Source organism: Leucopleurus acutus, assembly GCF_964270905.1.
Source record: "Leucopleurus acutus genome assembly, chromosome: 1".
NCBI classification, from domain to species: domain Eukaryota; kingdom Metazoa; phylum Chordata; class Mammalia; order Artiodactyla; family Delphinidae; genus Leucopleurus; species Leucopleurus acutus.
The window spans coordinates 195438946-195463390 of NC_139142.1; the positions used below are offsets into that span (position 1 = coordinate 195438946).

The 24445-nt window shown below is 48.3% G+C and overlaps 1 protein-coding gene across 6 annotated transcripts in view; it reads right to left on the bottom strand.

Annotated features, from left to right (window-relative positions):
- SEPHS1 (selenophosphate synthetase 1) overlaps window positions 1-15895 on the bottom strand; it is a 29985-nt gene extending 14090 nt beyond the window's left edge. Inside the window, exons 1-6 of one of the 6 annotated variants that reach the window (XM_082841577.1) lie at window positions 15654-15895; window positions 12583-12852; window positions 7978-8081; window positions 5857-5964; window positions 4837-4958; window positions 1311-1401 (exon numbers count right to left, since the gene is read on the bottom strand). In XM_082841577.1, coding sequence (XP_082697703.1) covers window positions 1311-1401; window positions 4837-4958; window positions 5857-5964; window positions 7978-8081; window positions 12583-12775 — 618 coding nt within the window. In that variant the 5' untranslated portion in view covers window positions 12776-12852; window positions 15654-15895. Of the gene's footprint in view, window positions 1-1310; window positions 1402-4836; window positions 4992-5856; window positions 5965-7977; window positions 8082-12582; window positions 13103-13161; window positions 13327-14815; window positions 15086-15653 lie in introns of those variants that run through there. The other 5 variants (XM_082841573.1, XM_082841575.1, XM_082841576.1 and 2 more) reach the window with 5 other exon arrangements.
- Window positions 15896-24445: the final 8550 nt, after the last annotated feature.

Consider the following 24445-nt stretch of genomic DNA (forward strand, 5'->3'; position numbering starts at 1 on the left):
GTCCTTCCCTTATCCCCCTGCCCCCATCTCTCCCCCAGAAGTAACAATGATTCTGAATTTTACACTTGTCATTTCCCTGCGTTTCAAAAAATAGTATCCTCGTACGTATAGATGCCCAAACAATACTCTTGGGTTGCTTCCGACCTTTATGAAAGGGTATTGTGCTGTTACTTTGCCTTTGAAACTTGCTTTTTTCAATTCTGAGCATCTTTAAGAAACTGGTTAAAAAAAAGCAAAGACAGTGTCAAGCTGGGGGTGGGACAAACAGAAGGATCCCAGAGCCCCTCCTCCTGGACCCCCTCTGCCTCACCTGGGCAGCCGTATTGGAAAGCACCTCTGGATTACTGGCCTATAAAAGCCCTATGGTCTGACTCACAGGTGATCACACCTGATGGGAAATCTCCCCATCCTCACTGGATGAGAAGGGAAAAATAACTAAAGAATGCGGCCTCCTTAAGAGATTTTCTCTGCTCTGTTTGTCAATCTAAGATATACCTGGTTGACGAATAACATAAACTTGTTCATTTTCAATTGTTTCTCAGGACTGATGGTTTCAGATGACAGTTGTAGAAATTAAAAGCATTGAGATATGTGAGAATATACCACAATCATATTAATTTTTGAGTTGTTATGGCAATGGAAAGTCTTAAATGAAGAACAACTGATCATAGCTCACTTGAAAAGTGACTCAGGATAAATATCTTCATATTCTAGATGCTTTCTCCACGACATAATTATTTATCAAAATGTTCTGAGTTACTAATTAGCTTAAAAAGACAAAACAAGCAACCAGAAATGACCAAAAAACCCATGACTAAAATAATTTAAACTGTCAATAAGCCTGGCCTTAAACCTCAAATATCACACCTTGCACATACTCTCCTCTGTATTATTATTACTTTGGCTCCGTTGCGCGGCTCACGGGATCTTAGTTCCCGACCAGGGATTGAACCTGGGCCCTCGGCAGTGAAAGTGCGGAGTCCTAACCACTGGACCGCCAGGGAACTGCCTCCTCTGTATTATTTTTTAGTGATGTTTAAGTATGGAAGACATACCCATCTCAGCACCAAATGAACAGATGAACTGCACTCACTGTCCCCCGAATTCTCCTTATGGATTATCTCTGAACCCCGAGCAGGGGATTACCTACTTCAAGCATTCAATACATGAAAACTGGATCTAATCAAAGAATAGGGACAATTCCCAGGATTTCTGAAGGCCTAGATGGACAGCACACTCCCTGGTACTAAAACTAGAAGAGCTTATTTTAGAAACCACACTGCTGACACCGGAAGGTGAAGGTCACTCACAATGTCCAGCCACTGGTGCACGGCCACAGCCACCTGCGTCCCCAAGGGCTTGGTCAACACGAGCACATCGCCTGGCACTGCGTTATCTGGCCTGAAGAAGAGAGCACAGGCAGGTCCTTGTCAAATCAACCGAGGAGATAAGTTCATCATTGTCGGTTAAACAGGAGAAAGAAAAGGCCGGTAAAACCACTTGTGTGTTTGCAAACACTCACTTATATTTAAGCCAACTAATGCCATGTATTAGAGCTCTGCCGTTTACTATTAGGATGACTGACGAACAAAACATTAAATGAAAAGTGAGGAGGCCGCGGACTTCGACAACACTTAGGCCAGTGACTTATCAGTTTCCCAAAAAAGCAAATCGCTTAGTCTTCAAAGGCCTCATCAGGCCCTGATTCAGCCATGCTCTTGTGTACTTTTTTCTTTTTTTTTTTTTTGCGGTACGCGGGCCTCTCACTGTTGTGGCCTCTCCCGTTGCGGAGCACAGGCTCCGGACGCGCAGGCTCAGCGGCCATGGCTCACGGGCCCAGCCGCTCTGCATCATGTGGGATCTTCTCGGACCGGGGCACGAACCCGCGTCCCCTGCATCGGCAGGCGGACTCTCAACCACTGCGCCACCAGGGAAGCCCTCTTGTGTACTTTTCAACACAGACCCACCAGGGTTCTGAGGCAACAAGACTTCTGGAACAAAAACGGTTGTTTTTTTTCTTTCTTTTCTTCCTTCCTCCCTCCCTTTCCTTCCTTCCTTTCTCTCTCTCCTCTCTTTCTTTCCCTCTCTCTTTCTTTTTTTTACAGTCACTTATATGATAGAGATGCAGGTGGGATTTCTCAGGATGTGGGATTTGGCTAGAATCTGTGGGTCTAATGTTTTGGTGATTTCAGCATCAATGTTTCAAACTCAGAGTTATGACCAATAAGTTTCCTACTTGGTACACAGGGTCCCTGGTTGGTCCCTGTCTTAAAGACAGAAGGCAAATACTAAAAAAACGCAGCCCTAAAAGCAGAAAGACTGTCCCCCCTCAGACAACACTCCCATCTCACTTGTATCCTCACGACCAGGACATGGGTCTAGCACTCATGTCTTTCTTGTCCAAGTTCAAGGAGCTGTCCACACAGCCATCCCGTCCCCTGACAGCGAACAACTCAAATACTCATACAAGTCGATTAAAAAGCCAGGGGCACAGACTTAAAAATCAACAACTAGCTCCTCGACTCATCCTGTAATATCTATATCCATTGTTAGCTTTGAAAAATATTAATTCTGGGAGGATATACCAGAAACTCATTTTCCAAAAACGGGACCTTAAGACGTAAATGCCTTTCAATTCTGACTCAACTGCACCTGAGAGCTGATGTGCTCTTGTGCGTCACTGGTTATGTGCAACCTACAAATCTGTATCAGCAAGTGAAGTATGATAAAATTGCTGGGTTATTTTTTTAAGTTTGTGGGCAGTCTTTTACAAAATATAATCACCTGCATAGGTGCATTCTTATTTTACAAAGTAAGCATACATGTTGTTGACAAAAAATTCATTGAAGCCTGTTTTATTGTTTTTTCCTCTCTCATTTTTTGGCTACAGCTGGGTTCCTTTTCTATGGGAAAGCTGGAATGGGGGAGACAGGTGCAAGTTCTCTTGTCCCATCTAAGTGGAAAGTTTGAGAACTACCAACATAGAACATAGGAAAATAAAACCTGGATGTAGGTAAAAGGCAAGACCCTTAACACGGACGCACCCATCAGTCAAAAAATGGACCAAAGACATGAATACATGAAAATTACACTCACCCTTACTCTCAGGAGTAAGGCAAAGACCAAGGAGGCTGTCACCAGGCTGTGCTAGTTAGGATGGGGCAACCCAGCACTCTCACCCATTGCTGGTGGAGCCTCTACGAAGGGCAAACTGAAGACATCGATCAGAATTATGGTGCACAGGCAATGGACCCAGCAATTCCATTCTGAAAAATTTCTTACCAAGAGTCACACAGGCAATGGACCCAGCAATTCCATTCTGAAAAATTTCTTACCAAGAGTCACACATGCAAGATGATCTACGCATTGGAGTACTATGTGTAATGTCAACATAACTGAAGATAATCTGAATGTCAAGAGTTACTTGGTTAAAAATACCCAAGACTGGTCAAAGTGTTTGCCACTAATGACTGAGGGCAGGTGAGGGATTCTGCACCGCAGGGCCTTTCACACCCCTGGAGTTCTGAACACAGTGCCTGCTCACAAAATCAGATAGAACAAACGGAGCTTTTGCTTCCTCTAAGAATAGGACAAGGTGGCTTTTCTGAATAAGACATCAAACACGAAAAGGGCCAACTTCTGTTAAGAGAGAAACTTCTCCAAGGATCTAGAAATGGCCAGAGGGCACAAGAAAAGATGCTCACAGAACTGGCCACCGGGGAAATGCCAATCAAAACCCAGTGAGATGTCGCCTCATACCCACTTAGACAGCTATTACCAAAAAGACAGTAAAACAAGTCCTGGTGAGAGGATGTGGAGACATCAGGGTCCCATCCATGGCTGTGGGCAGGTAAAACGGTGCAGCTGCCTTAGTCTGTTCCTCAAGTTCAATAGTTACCACATGACTCAGTAATTCTTAGGTATCTACCCTAGGGAATTGGAATGTATATCCACACAAAAAAACTTGCACACGAATGTTTACAGCAGCATCACGCACCACAGGTGGAAATAACTCAAAGGTCCATGACCTATGACTGGATGAATAAACTGTGGTCTGTCCATACAATGGAATGTTATTCACCCATAAAAAGGAATGAAGTAGTGACACACATGCAACATGGATGAACCCTAAAAACGTGCTAAGTGAAAGAAGCCAGACATAAAACATCACATGTTGCATGATTCCATTTATATGAAATGTCTAAGACAGGCAAATCCATGACACAGAAAGTAGATCTGTGGCTTCCAGGGCATGGGGGAGGAGGGAGTTGGGAGTGGCTGCTGTGGATACAAGGTTTCTTTCTTGGGGAGACGGAAATGTTCTGGAATTGGATAGTGGTGATGGTTGCGCAACTTCATGAATACTAAAAACCAATGAATTGCGTACTTGAAAAAGCTAAATTTCATGTTATGTGAAATTTTGTTATATGAATTATACTTCAGTAAAAAAAATCTAAAACTTTTTTATAAACAGGGATGAGGTACTGATACATGCTGCAAAATGGATACACCTTAAAAAGATTATGCAAATATTCTGTGAAGTGGAAGAAGCCAGGATGGAGATGGGGGATGGAGATGGGGGCTGGCGGTGGGGTGTGACAGCCGAGGGGGTAGGTAGAGTTTCTCACTGGGGCAATAAAAGTGTTGTGAAGTCGACTCTAGTGAGGGTTGCAAAACCCTGTGACTATACCAAAGACGACTGAATTTATAAACACTTTAAATAAGTGAACTGTATGGTATGTGAATTAGTATCTCAATAAATATATTTTTAAAGGAGAGAGAGAGAGAGAGAGAGAGAGAACCTGGCCAGGGGACATGAAACCAAAATCAACTTACATGATAAATTCGTTGGGCTGGCAGACAGTTGTAGCCACACCTCCTAGAACAATCCAGGGATTTAGCACTGTTTGGCCGCCGGTTACAGATGTTCCGGCCTCCTCTGCTGCATCTTTAAAACCCTGTATAATTAGGGGCATCACTTTATCCCTTTCCTACGGTTTAAAAGGACACAAATTAAAAGTCACATCATTCAGTTCAAAACCCAGAGAAGAGAGTCTACCCCTGTAGTTATTAAAAGATCATAAAACCCTTACAGGAAGCCCTGAGAGTTTACAGAAGGGGCAGGGAACAGTTCACATGGTATAGCCCTTTTATCAAAAGTCGGAAGAGGCTCTAGGTCACAAAGCGAATGTAGCCCAGACGACAGAGGAGCAAACACCGGAACAGGCTGGGTGCGCAGGGCTGCCCTGTACCTGAGCCAGCTCTCTGGACGGTCCTTAACCATCCCGTGACCAGCTAACGCGTGCCCACGCGCCCGCTCCGGGTGTCTGTGTACAAGCAGTGGCCCGAGAGCACGCTGTGAGGGCAGAGAAGGGCCTGTTGAATGCTCAGTTCTATGCGCAGGGCAAACTTCTGGCGGGGACGAAACCAATTACCTGTCAAAAATAATCTAAACAGGAGTTCACCTCTGGGCCAAGGAGGGGGTCAGGCAGCGAGGCCACAGATGCTAGCGAGTGAGCACAGGGCACCCCAGCCCCACCGCCGTCCACGTCACCAGCCAACCGTGACCGAAGAGGCGGGTGCCCGGCCTGGAGGTGCTGTTACTGCGGCCTAAACGTCGCCACAACACACGCACGCACGCTGGCTTCAGTTTGCCCAGGAGAGAGAAGCGGAAGCAGCAGGTGGGGATGGAGACACGAAGAGGCCAGCCTATTCTAATTCGCTGCTAACTGCCAAAAAGCAGAGGGCGGGTGGGACATGGACAGCCTGACTTCACGGTGGGGAAGGAGGGCCAACCAAACAAGTGACAGGACCACAACCGGGGCCGACGATGCAGCCGGACCAGCTCCTGCTTACCCTGTCGGTCATCTTATTGCTGATTCCAAGGAGCATCAGCATGTTGTCGCATTCTGTGACCCCCATGGCGTAGAGGTCGCTGAGGACGTTGGCACAGGCTATCCTGCCCTGGAAGAGAGGGGAAACGTGAGCAGGCGCCACAGCGGGCTTGCCGGGACGTGGTCCCCGGCTCTGTGCTTCACGGACTCACTGCCTTTCCTCCATCACAGAACCACTCTCGGGCAGTCCCGTTACCACCTCTCCTTTCTCGTGCAGCACCCATCGTCTCCAGGTTCTTTCCCGTTCTAAACTTTAGGGAGAGGTCTGCAATTTATTTGGGTGCGCAACGGAGCGGGGAGATGTCGGGGAAAAGCTTGGAGTGCTTGGTTTCAGAGGAGCCGGAGTGGAAGTGCTGGGAAACGACGGTGCTAAAGAAGACGTGGAGCCACCGCTTCTCCCGAGCAGATCCTTAAAAATGTCACCTTTATTGGTTATAGAGAAGATGGGTTTTATACACCTAGACAGAGAAATCTGGGGAGCTTCTTGTACGAGATAAATAGGAAAATCATCTTGGTTGAGAAACAAAAAGACAGAAGAAATAAACGACACCTAGGCCTGAAATCAGATTGTTTTCTAAAGACAAAGGGAAGCATTTCCCAGTAAACTATAAGGTTTTATTGAGGAACTCTGAAACAGTACTCAACAGAAATGTGGTAATAAAGACTTTCTACTGCCAACAGACATTTAAAAAAATTTTTAAAGTTGCCCTTCTCTAGACAGTAAAGGAGAAAACGACCAATTTTTCTTTCTGACGTAAGGGTAATCAAACCACAAGTTACTATCACTTCCAGCGGCTGTTTCATTGCCCGTTATGCCTGGCAGGTCAGCAGGGAGCCTGATCACCTCCTGTGACTCACTCGAGGTAACGGGCGCGGCGCCGTCAGCAGCTGGGAGGCGCCAACCACAGGCTCGGGCTGCAGCGACCTGCTGCCCCTTCTGCGTGGGCGCTCGGGTCCTTCTACGAGATGCTGGCACAGGATGAACTCGGGTTCTAGCCCCCTGGGCCCCAGGACAGGTGGGACACCGGGGGAGTGGCGTGCGCGGCTCTCAGGACCGCTGCGCCAGAGAAGAGGTGAGAAACAGGTTTCTGGGAGCATGCGTGCTTGTCCCCACCTTCAGACCTCCCGGCCTCAGTCCCTACGTGTGGGGCTCGATCCCAGTGCCCCTGGCAGAAGGAAGGGCCTCCGGCACTTTCTAATGATAGGATGTTGCCATTCTCTTCATCGGCTCCTCCCAGCTGCCAGGGTGGAGGGTCCAGCTAGGAAGAAGGAGGGGCTGCTGGCAGCAACCCTGCAATGAGCAGGACGGGGTGTCGGGGCAGAGCGTGATCAGCAGGCGGATGCACACGCCACACAGTGGAATAAGACACGGGGAGAGGGGCTTCCCTGGTGGCGCAGTGGTTGGGAGTCCGCCTGCCGATGCAGGGGACGCAGGTTCGTGCCCCGGTTCGGGAAGATCCCACATGCCGCGGAGCGGCTGGGCCCGTGAGCCATGGCCGCTGGGCCTGCGCGTCCGGAGCCTGTGCTCCGCAACGGGAGAGGCCACAGCAGTGAGAGGCCTGCATACCGCAAAAAAAGAAAAAGACACGGGGAGGGGGAATGACCAGATTCAGGATCAACGGTCAGGTTTAATGGTGATGAGATGCTAAGCTCTTTCTTTCTGGACAGAGACATCTAGGATCAGTCCTATTACAGAGGATGGTGAAACACAGGAGTGTGGCGTTTACAAATGTCCCAGAAAGAAAAGTGCAAGGAAATAAAGAAGAAAACTACAAACACATCAGTCAACAGACACGCTTAACAGACCACAGGTGTTCTGGCACAGACACACAGGCAGGTACGAAAGCAGCAGGGGACGCCCCCCATCCACCTTAACTGCCTACCTCATGCACGGTGCCAAGTGTGAGCAAGGGATCGACCAGATCAGATCTACAACCACGGGAGTCAGGGCAGGGGTAGGATGAGAGCAATTTGTGTAGAACGAAAACAAAAAAACCCACACAAGAATAACAAAACCCCAGCCACCACCCAAAACCAGAAGAGTAAGCAGTTCCAGATGTAAAAACACGTCGGTTAAACTTACCATCATGTAAGGGTCATCGACGATGGGATAAATGTAATCTGTGGTTTGAACCAAGGAAAGACCGCCGTGCCTCAAAGGAATGACACAGGTATCCATCCCGATGCCTGCAAAGATGGGGGTCATCATCATCCAAAAGTCAACAGGAAGAGCCATGTCATTTTGTACCTGCAGTGTTCTGAATAGGAGGGGTTTTGCATAAGACACTTATGGAACACTGCTCACCGCCAACAAAGCAATGTGTTTCCTATCAAGAAGCATAACTGCAATAAACGTGAAACAAAACCAGCTTAAGATAGAAAATGAGAACACAATTTGTTAGTCATAAGACTCAACTTCAACATGGTACAATTTTTAGATTTTAACGATGCCTTGAACAGAAAGTTTCCTTTGTGTTATTGTATCATGTGACTGGCACCATACAGAATTTCTGTAAAGATGAGAACAGCACAAATGGAACTTGGGTTGTCTTCTCCATAGTTACTTAGGAGTATATCTTTGGGCATGATTCTGTTTTTCCAACAGAAAATCTGTAAAATATTTTACACATATAAAATGCTATTATAGGGCTTCCCTGGTGGTACAGTGGTTAAGAATCCGCCTACCAATGCAGGGGACACGGGTTCGAGCCCTGGTCCGGGAAGATCCCACATGCCGCAGAACAACTAAGTCTGTGTGCAACAACTACTGAGCCTGCAACAACCCGTGAGCCACAACTACCGAGCCCACATGCCACAACTACTGAAGCCTGCGCGCCTAGAGCCCGTGCTCCGCAACAAGAGAAGCCACTGCAATGAGAAGCCCACGCACCTCAACGAGGAGTAGCCCCCGCTCGCCGCAACTAGAGAAAGCCTGTGCGCAGCAACAAAGACCCAACGCAGCCAAAAGTAAATAAATAAATAAAAATTTTTAAAAATGCTATTATACTACATTTTAGTCAAAAATACAAAAATAAGAAAGGAAGGAAGGGAGAAAGAAAGAGAAAGAGAGAAACGAAGGAAGGAAGGAAAGAAGAAAGAAAGAAAAGGACAATGCTAGAACAAGTATTCATTGATTCCAATCAAGCATGTACATAAACACTGTGGCTCCCAAGAAACTTTAAAATTCCATGCATTCCACTCATGAGAAACTTATGTCACCTCTACTAACTTAATGAGCAGGGAAAGAAAAATTTGCTTAACAAGCCTATCGGATATGTTTCAACTTATTAAAAATTGTTTCTAAACATTTAGAAAGACAACACAGACAACTGATGGGCTAATTAGAAACAGTTCCCTTTTCCTGAAATCAGTTTAGAAACAGTCAAGACTAGCTACTGCAGGCTACATTTTTTAAAAAAAATCACCTGTAATGCAAACACTTCAAATTCAGACTGGCCTCTCACCAGGTAAGCCTAATGGAGTGCTTTCCTACACTCACCTCTCTCAAGAGGATGCCCTCTGGCCCTTAGGAAGTATTTCAACCTTGCAGCCCAATGGCCAAAAGCAAAGGACAAATCCCATGAAGTACGAAAGGAAGCAGGTAGATGTTCACCGTCTCGATTCAGAATTTCAAACGGAATAAGAATAAGTCACACCCGAGTCACACAGAGAGGACCACGTGTGGCTTTCTTTCACAACTACCCCAGCACCGTGTCAAGTCCTGATCCATTCTTACTAACACTAAAATAAAAGCAAGTTTAGTGAAAGATCACTCTGTGTAGGCAGGCTGATTTTTTATTCCTACACTAGATGGCAAAGCAGAAACTCCTGGTGGAAGATCCAGTTAGGGAATGGAGGACTTTGATTCAGAATGGCAAGCCTCACAAATCTGTAACAATGGAACGCCCATTACCAGTGATCAGAAAGCATGTGATGATTCATCTCAGCGACGCGTGTATGCAGAAGCGCCCTCTAGCGGGGCTCTCTAGCACTCAAGAGCCACAATTAAACTCATACCGACTGCTCCCCCAAACTGATCTTTCCAACAACTGGGTGTTCCAAGTCTATTACCATTCACTTTGGAAAAGAGGGAAGAAATACTGTTTTTCTTTTAGATTTTCATATAAACTATAGGACTACTGAAAGAGAGACTAAAAAGAGTTGCTGAAAGTTAGCTTTAAATGTTTTGTAATGTGGGAATCTTAAAACTGGAATTCAATCTGCTTTGTAAAGCAGTTAATTTCTCTTGACACCCAGCATCAGAGCGTGTGAACCATGACTCCCCAGCACGCTCCTGGGGCTGACAAGAAGCTTCCATCACCTACAAGTCCTCTCTCTCCACCAGGACACCACTCCGTGTTAGAAGGAGGGTCAAGGGCTGTCCACGTGGGAACCACCAGCCACATGCGGTTACCGAGCATGTGAGACGGGGCAATTCCAAAGTGACATGCGCTGCAAGTGCACACACTCGATTTTAAACACTTAGTACCGAGAAAAACCAACGTCTTGTTAGCAATGTTTTATATTAATTATGTATTGAAATTATAGTTTTTATATACTGGATTAAATAAAATATATTAGAATTCAATTCCCCTGATTCTATTTTTTTTTTTAATGGAACTATCTGTACTAGAAAATTTTAAATGACACAGGTGGCTCACCTCATCTTTCTTTGGGACAGCACTGGTCTGTAGTGACTGGTCTACAAATCACCTACCAAATTTCAAGAAAGGAAGAGAGAGAGGGTGAGAATGGGACAGGCCATGGGCCTTGCAAACGAGGGTATCAAGTTGAGAGAGAGAGGGACAGTACAGGCAGAGGGCAGGTAAATGCCAGAGTAGAGGGAGCCTCAAATACCAGACCGAGCAGGGTGTATGTAACCATCAGTGGGTGGTGACGGGGAATTCTAGGTTTCAGCAAGACTGAAACTATCCATCAAAAAAAAAAAAAAAAACCCAAATCATCACTCTACCCCCACTGCCAGCAGCCATCAACACATGGCAGCTCTTAGGCATCAGGCAACAGGGGTACCAAGTACTAAGACACACGTATCTTAACATTTCTTTAGTTAGAAGACATTTAATAAAGTGTATATTTAACAATTGTTACAGTTCATCCTTAGAATCCAGGAAATATGACATTCTTTTAGAAAAAACATTTTAAATACAGGTCAACAGACTTGTGTGTATACGTTATATAAACATTATACATACATACACAAGTATTATGTACATGGGTACAGGTGCACAGGGTGCATATACATACACACACGGATAATTTCTGGTACTCACAACAGCTGCAAACAGTGAGTATTATCACCCCATTTTACAGATGGGAAAACTGAGGTTCAGGAGGGTTACGAACTTGCACAGAGTAACATTTATTTCTCTTTCTCCTGCCTGGGCCCTTGCTGTCGACATCTGTCCCCTTTTGCCACTGCTGAGTTACAGCTGACGCAGCTCCTCTCCGCATGAACACGTATGGACTTAAAAACCAGATGATTAGCAGTATGGTGGGCGGAGGAACTGGAAGATGTGGATGCCAGTTCCTGACCCCCACCAAGTGACAGGGAACAGGTTACCCGGCCTTCCTGAGCTCCATGGGGTGCTCAAGAAGTCAACGGGGGCGGTTACAGAGGGGAATGATGACTGTATCCATGAGGTTTTGACTGCATTTGTCTCTGCCCATTCGGCCCCAACAAAGTCATCTAAGAGCTTTCTCAGTATATTCTCATTTCTTGACAAGCAAGCTGACATCCACTCCACCTCATTCATGTGGTACTTCTCCACGCTGAGACATCAGCTAGATGAGGATGATTTTCTAACTGAGCTCCTGCAAGCCCTACAGGCCCCAAGAGTGCAGGGTGTAAATTCTCCTCTCCCACCCAAAGCAACTCTGCGTTTATCTGCTTTATACATCAGGAAAGAAAGGAGTACCCTAGGTTCAAAACCAATGTTGTAAGACAGAACATGACCATAAAAGAAATGCAGTTAAAACTTTATGTAAGAAAGCTGATCAACTCATACACCGTAACTACAAAACACCCACAAACTCCTAGAATACATGTCAAACACCCAAAAGGCAAAGTGATCACAGTCTTGCATCATGTACTTAACAAAGCACACAAGAGAAGCTAACAAACAGCATCCCAGTAGCCTAGAATTTCTGAGCTCTGTGTTTGAGAAAAGGCAAACCACTAATGGCAGCAGGAACTGGGTCAAGGAAACACGGCTCTCAAGTCCAGATGCCGTCCTGGGGTCCAGACCCCGTCTACTGTTCTCACCTGCTGTGTCTCCCTCCTCCCCATGGGAGCTTTTCAAACAATGCCTGCTGCACAGGAACCCCGAGTTCCCCCCAACCCAGGCACTGCTCTCTAAAGGTGTCCTGCACGACACCTTTCCTACTCTGATTTAATAAAAAATGCTCTTACTGTAATATAAGTGTCTCAATCGCATAGTAACAGTTTCAAAATGGTTAGAGCATATTTCTTCATGTTTTTCAAGTCGTTCCTCCAAATAAGTTACAATAAGGTAACAGTTACCATTGCTTTGCTCTTTGAATCCTTCTTGCAGAAACTTAAAAAAAAAAGGCAACATGGGAGGAGAAATCTAGTTTTTTGACTCACTGACTACATTGCAGCCAAGATGCTCTACTCAGGGAAATATGAAAGAAACAGCAGTTCACATACCAAGCCTTGGCATAACTGCTCCAAGAAACTGCTCATCTTCTTGGAAGTGGTTCTCCTGTAAGGATTCCAGCAATTTCTGCAGGACATCTTGGGGCACTTTGCAGCCGGTGCCCTTCAGTTCAGTGAATCTGGTTAACCGGAAGCTCTTGTCCAATTCATAACTTTCCGGGTTAAAGGACTCCCGCGCAGACATGGTTCTCGGGCGCACACACCTCACCGCTGGGTTCCTCCCCTCCCTCTCCTACACGGCTGGTTTCTTTACAGATCCACCTGGGTAGCACCGAAACACAAAGACACCATTAAAGAGTTCTTACCAGTACCCGCCAAGAATCTAGTGAGTGAATACATGACAGTGAAAAGTAAACATGAAAAGGGCTGCAATCACCAAGACCACAGGGAAACAGCCATCTGGGACCACAATAGTTTGTCACAGTGATGCATAAGCTAGAAGAAGTCATTTTAAAAGGTGACTGTACCATTAGAGACATATTCTATGGAAGGAGATCTGATGTCTGTGTTGTTATAATGGTGGCTCTGAGGGGCTGCAAGGAAGACGGAACTATGGGCCAGCTGACTTACAGGACACAGTGCCATCTTGAGTAAAAAGTTCCAAACGTTCTTCTAGCCGGCAGCATTACAGGAAAACTAGTCACTTCACCTATCAACCAGGAAGTACTATGGTTTAAATGCCCTGGCTAAAGTGACTTTTCAGGAAGACCTTTTACCATCTTTTGCTATCTCACAAAGAAAGATAATATGCCTAACAGATACTTTTGGTGAAAAGGACATCGGTGGATATGCATTTGATGAAATTCTTTACGACGCTAAGTTCAGTTTTAGAAAAACAGGTTTTCACTCTGAGCCAGAAGTACACGACATGATCCAAAACTAACAGGAAGCCTCTCTAAAGAACACAACTTGAGAACTGGAATGGCTGTTTAACACAGCAAAGCTCATTTTCTACAAGAGAGCAGTGGAAAGTTTTCTGATGTTTTAATTCAGTGCTATTTCCTAGAAAGCAAACACCCCGCCCAACAAACTAGTACACACACACATCATTGATAAAATATGCTACTGCTCGTTACTGTTTCACTGCAAACCTAAAGTGATAAACTGTACTAAATCACTAGCATTTATGGTACTTGGTATCACTGGAAGTTTCTGGAACAAACTTTTCTAAGCTTGAAGCCTTTGGGGCTAAACGAAAATCTTCCACGTGCTCCCGGGGTTTACAAAACTTCCAGACTGATACTTTACTGGGCATAGAATTAGACACCCCAAGTTTTAGGGTCAGTTTCCCCTATAAAATTTATCATTAAGAACATAATTCCCATTTATAGAGTTTTCGATCCCCTGCGAAGCCCATCACTCATTTAAAATAAATCTCCTAGAGCCTGAGTTTGGGCAGTAATCCAAACTGTCTTTACAAAGCCATGTTTGGGGTGAGCAATGATTTCCGTTTGAAACCTACAACCGTAAAGGAGTAAGCCTTCCAACATTCCAAGAAAACCACCTGTCCGAAAGGAGGGCGCCAGGAGAGCTAAGTTATGGAGCTGGGAATTTTGAAGCCATTTTAGAGTTAGGAAAAGTCCAATAGCAGTTTGACTTGGGTTTGGAACAAAAACAACAGTCCTTTCCTCACCAAATGCCTCGCACTTAACACCGCCTCACTCCTACCAGGGGTAAAAAAAAAAATCCAACTCACGAGGCATCCAGTTATTTTCCTACCTCCAATCCCTATCCAAAAAAAAAGAAAGAAAAAAAAAAAGGCGGGGAGGGGCACTTGGAATTCAGGGGTCTAACTTACTTTTAAATCTTCCTAGGTTTTTAAGGGCAAAAAGTTTAAAACACCTTAAGCCCAAAAGGCACTCAGGAGTTTTAAAATTCCAAATGGAACGAGGGACGTAAATCACACACATCACATCCGAATCCTAAAAAAACATTAATTCTTACATTTTTTGGACGGGATGAGAAAATGGGGGGGGGGTGGAGGGGGACGTGAGGAAAGGCGTAATTAATGGTGGGGGGCTGGCATAACGCGCAGACGACTTCAACCCCGAAGCCGCCTGTTTACACCTTTAAACAATGACATGAATATTTAAAAACAACGGTTAACCCTTTCCTTCTCGGCCACGTTTTAATTTTTTCAAACGAGGGCGCCAAGCTGGCCGCAGAGCCGAGGGAGCACGGTAAGTGGGGGTGGGAGAGGGGGCAGCCCCGGCTCGGTACATACCTCCCCCCAGGTTCCCAAGCCTAGGAAATAAAAAACAGAGGGGACGCGGCGACGTGGGCGCAGGGGCGGCGCACCCCTCGGGAAGCACACGTCGGGGCGGCAGCCGGTGCGCGCAGGGCAGCGCTCGGGGACACCTTAAATCCCCGGCTGCCGCCTTTAAAGGCCACCCGGGCCCAGGCTCTTTGTGCGGCGCGGCCCGGTGGAGGCGGAGCGGGGCGGCCAGCGGGGCCATGCCGGCCCGCCCGCTCTCTGTCCCGGCGGCAGCGGCGGGAACCGCGCGGCCCAGGCCGCGGGGCGGGAGTGAGGCGCGCACGGCCCACCGGCCGCGGCGGGTCCCCCGGCTCGCGGGCCGGCCAGGCCGGGACGCCCGGGGTCAGGCTGCGCCCGCGGGGCCGGAGGGAGGGCGCGCGCGGACGGGGGGGGCGGGGAGGGCCCGGAGGCGCCGCGCGCCGCGCCCCGGGCACCGGGCTAGGTTCTCCCGCCGCGCGCGCGGGCCGCCGCCGCCGCCGCACAAAAATGTCGGCGGGCGAAAAAATTAACCCCTGCGTCGCCGCCCTCCCCCTCCACTCCTCCCCCGCCCTCTTCTCCCTCCCTCCTTCCTCGGCCCCGCGCGGCGGCGGCGGCGGCGGCGGCGCGGGCGGTGCTTCTTTTTTAAAGCGGCCCCACCAAGCCCTGGCTCGGCCCCTCTCCAGGCTGCGCTGCAGAGCGCCGACCGTGCACGGCTCCCGGCGCGCCCAGGCGGCCCGCGAGGGGATCCGCACGGCCGCCCTGGGCCTGCGGACGAATATTCCCCTTTAAGCCTGGTGTCTCGCCCCCCCTCCCCGAGCCAGGCGCTTACCGGTTCGCTTTGCGCCCTCCGCCTCCTCCCGCGAACGGGACTCCGCCGCTCCCACAATGCACCGGGCGCCGCCGGGCTCCCTTAAGCGTCGCCTGAATAAAAAGGCCGCTCCCGGCGGCGGCGCGGAGGGCGGGAGGGCCCCGGGCCGCGCCTGGGCGCCGCGGGGGCTCGGCCTGGCTCGGCGGGCCCCTGCCGGGAACGGGGCCGCCGTGCGCCGCGCGCGAGGGTCCTTTAAGGGCCGGCTCCCTCCCTTTAAGAGGCGGCGGGCCGCGGCCAGAGCGGCTCGGTAGCTGCGTGCGGCCCGGCAAGGGGGCGGAGGCGATGTGCAGGCCCGAGCGCGGCAATGATTGGTCTCGGGGGAGGGGTGGGGGGTTGCAAGCCAGAGGAGAGGTGGCATCCGTTGCATGATGCAAAAAGGATTGATTTCAAAAGTTGCGAGTTGCATTGGCAGCAGCCTTTGGCGCCCGGGCCACCTCCTTTTCCTTGATCCGCTGGAAGGGCCGGGAATGTCCCAAAACCTGGCCGGGCTCAACCGCGCTGCATTCTGCGGGACGCTGTACCTGCTCCCCCAAGCGCCCCAAGCGTTGCCGTTGTTCCTACTGGCAGACAATGAGCGTGGAAACAATTTGAAAATCGAATCGGAGCAGAGGAAAGGCCCCCTCTGCTGCGATGAAGGACTTCGAAACACAGACGGCGCGTTTCGTTAATAACGAGTCTCCCTCTATTGTTCAGCCTGGCTCGGGAGTTAATATGAGCCTTAGTGAACGTGCACACGTTCTGCAAAGTTTCTTGAACGTTTCATGTGCTTGGTAGGAAGTCAAAGCTTAAGGTTCATCAGTTACATTGTTTTCTCTCCACGGGTTCAAGTAAACATGGCAGTCTAATACTGTTTGTGTTTGAATGGACACCCATAGGAGCGATTCAGCTTCTGAGATTACTTTTTTCAGGTTTTCAACTTTCTAAGGCACTGCTGAATAAAATAAAGCAAAATGCTTTCCTACGGCGTCTTTTAGGGCTCCCCTTAAAACCGAGAAGTGAGGGAGGGGATGCCGATCAAAGTTTTCTAGAGTGGTTCAACGTTTTCCAAATGTATTTTGGGGCAGGAGCGTTTTTTAACCGAAAGGTGCTGTAGGTTCTGTTGTCAGGTTTGTAGGCTACGCAGATGCCCTTTTCATTCTTAAAATTTCTGCTTGGCAGTTCCCCAGGGTTTTGATCTAGGTGAGGATGCAATCGTGATGCAGTCTAGAATGCAGTCCAGGCTGATGCAGGCTCCTCTCTGTCTTTTCTCTGCAGCCCTACAGGAAGTTAGGAAAGAGCATAGTAGCCTAGATTCTTTGATGTGTTGGACTTTTGTCAGAGTGGCATAACCCACTGGTTGACAAACCTAGATTTGCCTCCGAATCGCCTGGGGAAACGCAGGTACAGGCAATCCCCAGGCAACACTCCAGACCTTCGGGATCAGGGAAGGAGGATACAGATATCTTAATTCCCCTCATCTCCTACCTTTTAAAATCGATTTTGTGAGTTGTTTGGGGCATTTTGGTATGTTGTGTGTATTTTTTAGCAAACACATGTCACAACTAGAAAAAAAAGATTTGGGGGATTGGGGGAAGGTGACAACAGAGGTGAGTAGGGCCCTCTGTGAGGATGCATGTTTCATGCCGAGGAGTTTGCTGTTTATGCCGTAGTCAGCAGAGTTTGTCAGATTTGGGTTTTACAAGTTTAGCTTGTAAAAGAAGGCTGTACCGCATTTGGGAGGATGCCCTCTCCCAGAAGGGAGAGTGGGGCCACATCTCTAATGAGGAGGGAATTGTACTAGTCAAGCATGAGGTCGAGGGTATCCGAACTGAAGTTGCAGGAATACAGACAAAGGAAGGAATTTCAGGTGATTTCGCGTATGGTTGGCGGAAGAGGCGTAAGATGGCACCCAGATTTCTAGTTTGGGGGGAACCGGGTGAGTAGTGAGACTACTAGTTGAAACAGGAACTTATTAGCAAGCAAACAGGTTTGGGGGTTAGTTCAGCTTTGGAAATGTTAAATTTCAGGCACCCGCCAGATGCTCTAGGCAGAAGGCAATTGGTAAAACTAGGTCTGGCTCTTGGAGTAGGGGTGGACTCTGAGTCTGAGATGCAAATGTGGGCACATCAGCATATAAATGGAGTTTGAAGCCCCGGAAAGGGGTGAAATTAACCAGGAGTGAGAGCAGAGGAAGAAAAAGAAAGAGACCTTGGACAGAGCCCTGCGGAGTTTCAAAACTGAATGTCTGGGCCAGCAAGAGGCTGATCCCTGCTTTGTGTGGGAGGCGAGCGTCCTCAGAACCCACTCCTTCCTCCCCCAGGCCCTGGGTTTGGAGCTCTCCGGCAGCTCCAGGACAGCTTGAGTCAGATTCTCCCGAGCGGAGTTTGTAGACTCTGGTCTAAGCCACGATGCCTTGAGCAGCCTGGAGCCAGGCTACAGTGTTGGGGACAGATACTCCACCAGAGCGCTCATCCTTCCCTTCCTTTGCCCTAAACACAAGCCTCTCTCTGTGCTTCCCCCCATCAGCTTTTTTTCTTTCTGTGAGTCTTCCCCAGGCGGCTCATCAGAGCCCCATCCTGTTGTGAACCATCTCCCTTGAGTTCTCAGGTCCTACTGGCTCCAACTGAAAGATGGTTCTCCTGGGTTGCATTACCTGGTGGAGGCTTGTTAAAAATACGCATTTGCCAGCCCCACTCCAAAGATGATATTGATCAGGTGTCATGGGTGGGATTGTGACAAAGATGATGTGCTTGGCCAAACTTCAGTCTGGCTCCTGAATCTTCTCCTAGACCCATCTGGGCACTTCCTTGTAAAATCCAGTTTTAGCAAATCTGATCACCCTCAGCATCTGATCAGGGTCCTCAGGGTCCTGAGGATCAGGGTCCTCCACCATCCCCCAGGTAAACATCTGATCACCCTGGCCTGCCTGCAGCAAGTGCTTCTAGAGCCGTGCTGTCCAATAAATACGGTAACACTCTGTGGTGCGTTTTGAGTGCCTGGAATGTCCCAGCTGAGATGTGCTCTCTGTAAAAAATGCACTGGATTTTGAATACTTAAAATGAAAAAAGAATGTAAAATATCTTTGTGATTTTGCTATTGATTCATCTTGCAACAGAATATTATGGATATGTTGCGTTACATAAAATATATCATTTAATCTCTTTACTTTTTTTTTTAATATGGCCACCTGACCATTTAAAATGACATAGGTTGCTCACAGCCTATTTCTACTGGACAGCTCGGCTCTCTATGATGCCCCAGTCCCCAGAGCCACAGACACAGGCATTCAAGTACTTACATGAGTGTTCCACAGACGCTTCAAATCGAGCATGTTCCAGACCAAAGCAATTCTTTTCCTTCCAACCCTGCCACCCCACCTCGCCCGCCCATCAGCTCCCCCTCTATTTGCCATCTTGGTGGATGGACCGGTATCTGCTGCACTGCACATGCTAGAACCCTGGTAGTCATCCCCAGCTCCTCCCTTTCCATTTCCAGTCTTCACTGTTACCTGTCAGTTCTACCGCCTTGATATTGTTCACATCCAAACCCTCCACTCCCCTCCCACAGTCCCTGTCTCTGTTCATGTCTCATCTCTCCCCTCAACTATTGTGCAAGTCTCCTAATTTACGGGCTTTCTGCTGTGATTTTCACCGGTCTCTGTTCAGTCCAAAGTGATTAATGCTACGGGAATGATATTGATCCAAGGCAACCCTGATCATGTTCTTTCTTTCCCTGCTCAAAACCTTTAGGCGGTTTCAATTCCTCTGGCTCCATTTCTCAAAGTATGGTACTCACTCATGGGTGTACGTGATTTTAGGGTGTACAGGGAAGAACATTTTATAGTTACATACACATTTTAACACACACTGGAAAGATATAACTAACATATAAAACCTGTGATTCTGTGGGCATTATTCTTTAGGGCAAAAAGTGAGTCAACTTAAAGTTGTTTTTTTTTAGAATATTTGCTTTATTTAATTAATTTATTTATTTTTAAGGATAATTCCCAAGGTTTATTTATTTATTTGGGCTGCACCCGGTCTTAGTTGCGGCACGCAGGATCTTTTTTAAGTTGAGGCATGCGGACTCTTATTACTTGCGGCATGCATGCGGGATCTAGTTCCCCAAGCAGGGATCCAACTGGGCCCCCTGCATTGGGAGCATGGAGTCTTTCCCACTGGACCACCAGGGAAGTCCCTAAAGAACGTTTTAAAGAAAAAATAGCACAGTCTAAAGTAATGGCATTGGCCAAGTAAATGCATTTCAGATACATTTCAGACTCAATTTGGTTTAAAAAAAAAAAACAAAACACTTCACGATCCAGCTTCTACTTTTCCTCTCTCATATGATCTCTAGAAGGTACCCTCTTCCTGTACTTCAGCCATGCAACCATGCCGGATGCTTACAGATCTCCAGGCTCACCTTCTCTTTCTACATTTAGCCTCTCGGCAGGCACTAGTCCTTTGCTTGTACCACCTTTTCTCCCCTTCTGGCAAATAAGAACTAACCCTATAAAATTCCCCTCCAAGAGTCTTCTCTCTGAAGAGTTGTCTGGCTGCTCCAGGGAGAACTCCATCTCTGGTAGACAGCAGAGTGGTCCCCAGAGATATTCACATCCTAATCACCTGTGACTGTGTTACCTTACCTGGCAAAACGGACTTTGCAGATGTGGTTAAGGATTTTTTTTTTTTTTGGCCGTGCCACACAGCATGCGGGACCTTACTTCCCTGACCAGGGGTCGAACACATGACCCCTGCAGTGGAAGCTCAGAGTCTTAACCACTGGACCACCAGGCAAGTCCCATTAAGGATTTGTTTTGTTTTGTTTTGTTTTGTTTTTTACAGTATGCGGGCCTCTCACTGTTGTGGCCTCTCCCGTTGCGGAGCGTAGGCTCAGCGGCCATGGCTCACGGGCCCAGCCGCCCTGCGGCATGTGGGATCTTCCCGGACCGGGGCACGAACCTGCGTCCCCTGCATCGGCAGGCGGACTCTCAACCACTGTGCCACCAGGGAAGCCCAAGGATTTTGATTTTTTTTTTTTTTTTTTTTTTTTGCGGTACGCGGGCCTCTAACCGCCACGGCCTCTCCCGCCGAGGAGCACAGGCTCCGGACGCGCAGGCTCAGCGGCCATGGCTCACGGGCCCAGCCGCTCCGCGGCATGTGGGATCTTCCCGGACCGGGGCATGAACCCGTGTCCCCTGCATCGGCAGGCGGACTCTTAACCACTGCGCCACCAGGGAAGCCCCCAAGGATTTTTTTTTTTATGAGATTTTCCTGGGTTATCTGGATGGACCGATGTAACACCAGGATCCTTATACAGGAAAAAAGGGAGGCAAGAGAGCCTGAAGAGTTGTGACAAAGGAAGCAGAGGTCGCAGTGATATGGGGCCACAAACCAAGCAACGTGCGCAGCTTCCAGAAGCTGGAAAAGGCGAGGAAATGGATTCTCCCCTGAGCGCCCTGAGGGAACCAGCTGCGCCTTCCTACTTTGGTCCTTATCGTAGAACTCATCCCCCTGATTTGCAATGATTCCATGTACCTAATCTCTCCTCCACACCTCCCCCACCCCCCCACCCCCCCCACCCCCCCACCCCGCTCCCCCGTCCCACTAAAAGCCACGAGCTCCTGGGGAGACTGAATACCTTTGCCTCCCAGTGCCTAGGGCATTCTCTGGCCTGTGGTAGGAGTGACAGGAGAGAGTTACTCTGGAATTGGGGGACGAAAATTCTAAGAAGGTAGGAGGAGTCAACATTGTCACGTGCTACAGAAAATCGACATAAGGGCCAAAAATAAATCATTGGATTTAGTGGCCTTGGGGTACTTGAGTGCAGGTGGAAGACGGGGTGTAGGGGGCCGAGGAGTGAGTGTGGGTCGGCAAGTGCAGATAATGAGTATAGACTCTTTTAAGAGTCTTTTAAGAGTCTATACTATGCCTCTTTTAAGAAGCATGCTGTAGAAGGGGCAGAAGAAGAGAGACATTTACTTGAGGGGGAGAAGGGGGTTGTTTTTTAGAACCTGAGAAGCTTTGAACAGGTGCATAAAGCAAAGCAAAGGAGACAAGATGTAGGAATGAGGAAGGGTAGCTGGTAGAACAAGGTCCTGGAAGGAGGGGAGAGGCGAGGCATTCTGGCAGCTGGATGGAGACAGGAGAGGAAGCAGGTACGGATGCTCCGGTAGCTAAGTTTAGTGGGTGGATTGTACAGTGTTCGTTCTGCTTTCCTCATGGGCTGTCAGTTCCATGCAGGCAAGGACCATGGCTGTGGGTTCAACATAGTGACAACAGTTAACACTTCAAATCGCTTGCTGTGTGCACGCCAGGCAGGCTTCTGAGAGCGCGGCATAGACAAATTCACTTAATCCTCGTAACAACCGGATGAAGTAGGTACCGTTATTATCCATTTACAGGTGAGGAAATAGAGGCACAGAGACGGTGAGTAACTTGTCCAAAGTCACAGTGGCAGAAAGCGGAGGGCTTGGATTTGAACCGGGGCCGTGTGTCTCCCAAGTCCACACTCAAAGATGCAGGCACTCACTAAGTAGTTATCACGTGACTGAGAACACACTTGACGTGCTCCGCCCGCAAATCGCAGGATGGTTTACCCTCCTGCACCTACCTTCCCCCTCCCCCAAGTGGGGTGTTGTCCATCTGCACTGTCCTCTCACACAAATGAGGGCTGACCAGAAGGGTCACAGTCTGCTGGACCAGGGTTGAGGTCACACAGATGCCTGAGATATTATCCCTTACGCTCCACCTCGAGGCAGGGACTCCAAATGTTCGGTTCCATTAGGATGACACCTTCTGGACACCTTGCTCTCCCCTCTCCCTCCTTCTCAGCCCAGGCCAGACTAGGATCCACTAGGCCATCCCTTGCTCCCCAGCAGGGTACAGGAGTGTTCCTTCTGCACCGCCCATCACCCCCTGCAGGCCTGGCTTTGCAGCCCTAGAACTGTCTGCTAGCAGGGCTTAAGGCCTGGGGGCGAGTGTCAGAACCCTGACGGAAGGTAGGTTTCTGTGGGGGGCGAAGGGGGGCAGAAATTCAGATCCAGAAGCAGGAGTGCCGGAGGTAATAAATTCAGAGGCTGGAAAGGAAAGATGGGGCCTTGGCAGCTCTCATGGGAAAGCAAAGTAGCGTCTGTGCCTGGAACCACTCACTGTCGACCCCCTCACAGGCAGCATCGTCCTGGTGGGCAGGTTCTAGAACGGAACAAGATCCCTAGGGCAGATTTTAGCTGCATCCTGATCTTTTGGGGGCATTCTCTGTTTTCCCCTAGGCCTCTATCTAGGCTTATTCTTTTTTTTTTTTTTTTGCGCGCGAGCTTGTGGGCTTTCTCTACTTGTGGTTAGCGGGAGCTACTCTTTGTTGCGGTGCGCGAGCTTCTCATTGCAGTGGCTTCTTTTGTTGCAGAGCATGGGCTCTAAGCGCGCGGGCTTCAGTAGTTATGTCACACAGGCTCAGTAGTTGTGGCGCACGGGCTCTAGAGCGCAGGCTCAGTAGTTGTGACACACGGGCTTAGTTGCTCCGCGGCACGTGGGATCTTCCCGGACCAGGGCTCGAACCTGGGACCCCTGAATTGGCAGGTGGGTGCTTAACCCATGTCCTACCAAGGAAGTCCCTAGGCTTATTCTTGTAACTACACATCTTTCTAGATCAGTCTAACTCTCTCAAGGGCTAAGGCTGCAGATCCCTGTCTATATAAGAGAAACTGGCTCTTTTTTCACACTATGAAATTTTCCAGTGATCCAAATCCCAGTAAAAATGGTAACAGCTTAAAGGCCAATCAGTTTTTTTTTCTTGAGTGGCATAAACATGCTTTCTCCCTGTTTTTAAATGTCATTTCTCTCATTTCACCATTCTTTTTTTTTAAATATTTATTTGGCTGTGAAGGATCTTCGTTGCTGCATGCAGGATCTCTTTTTTTTTTTTAGTTGTGGCACATGGGATCTTTATTACCTCATGCGGGATCTTTTTTTTCTTTTTAGTTGCAGCATGGGATCTTTAGTTGTGGCATGCAGGATCTAGTTCCCTGACCAGGAATCAAACCCAGCCCCCTGCATTGGGAGCGTGGAGCCCTAGCCACTGGACACCAGGGAAGTCCCTCATTCCATCCTTCTTGCCTGAAAAGTCAGGTGAACAATAAGCCTTATCTTTGAGCAGCTATTAGTTTGCAGGCGCTGTGCTCAGTGTTGGGACTCTGTGAACAGGTCAAGATCCCAATCAATGAAAGAGAATTGCTGTAATACCAAGTGCTAAGTCAAGGTCTCAGCGATTTCTTTTTTCTTTTTTTTTTTGGAGAGGAAGGGCAGGGGGAGATCTATGAACCTTCTGAAATTACGTGCAAAATTGTACCTACTTGTGCATTTCTGGGAAGAGAGTTCCTAGCTTTTATCAGCTCCCCGGAGGGGTCTGTGACCCCCCCCAAACTGAGTAATATGGTGGTGAGTGCTGGGGGAGAACAGAATCTGAATTGAGAGGAGCAATTGGAAATATAGGGAGTGCATTATTATTCCATTAGTTCATAAATGCTACAGTCATTACAATAATTTATTTTCTTCAGTGGTCTTTTACAATCTTTGGTAAAAACCATAGCTTTTTTGGCAAGAAAAAAAGGTCACAAGAAATTCGAGCCATGGTGTTTGAAGTGAATCGGTTATTTCAAAAGGAAGGAAGCTCGTTGGAGTAGACCCCATAGTTAAGAAGTCCCCTGCAGGCCCCCTGGAGGGCCTCCCCTCTCCCCACCAAGCCTGGGGCTCCCCCTGAGACCCACTTCCTGCAGC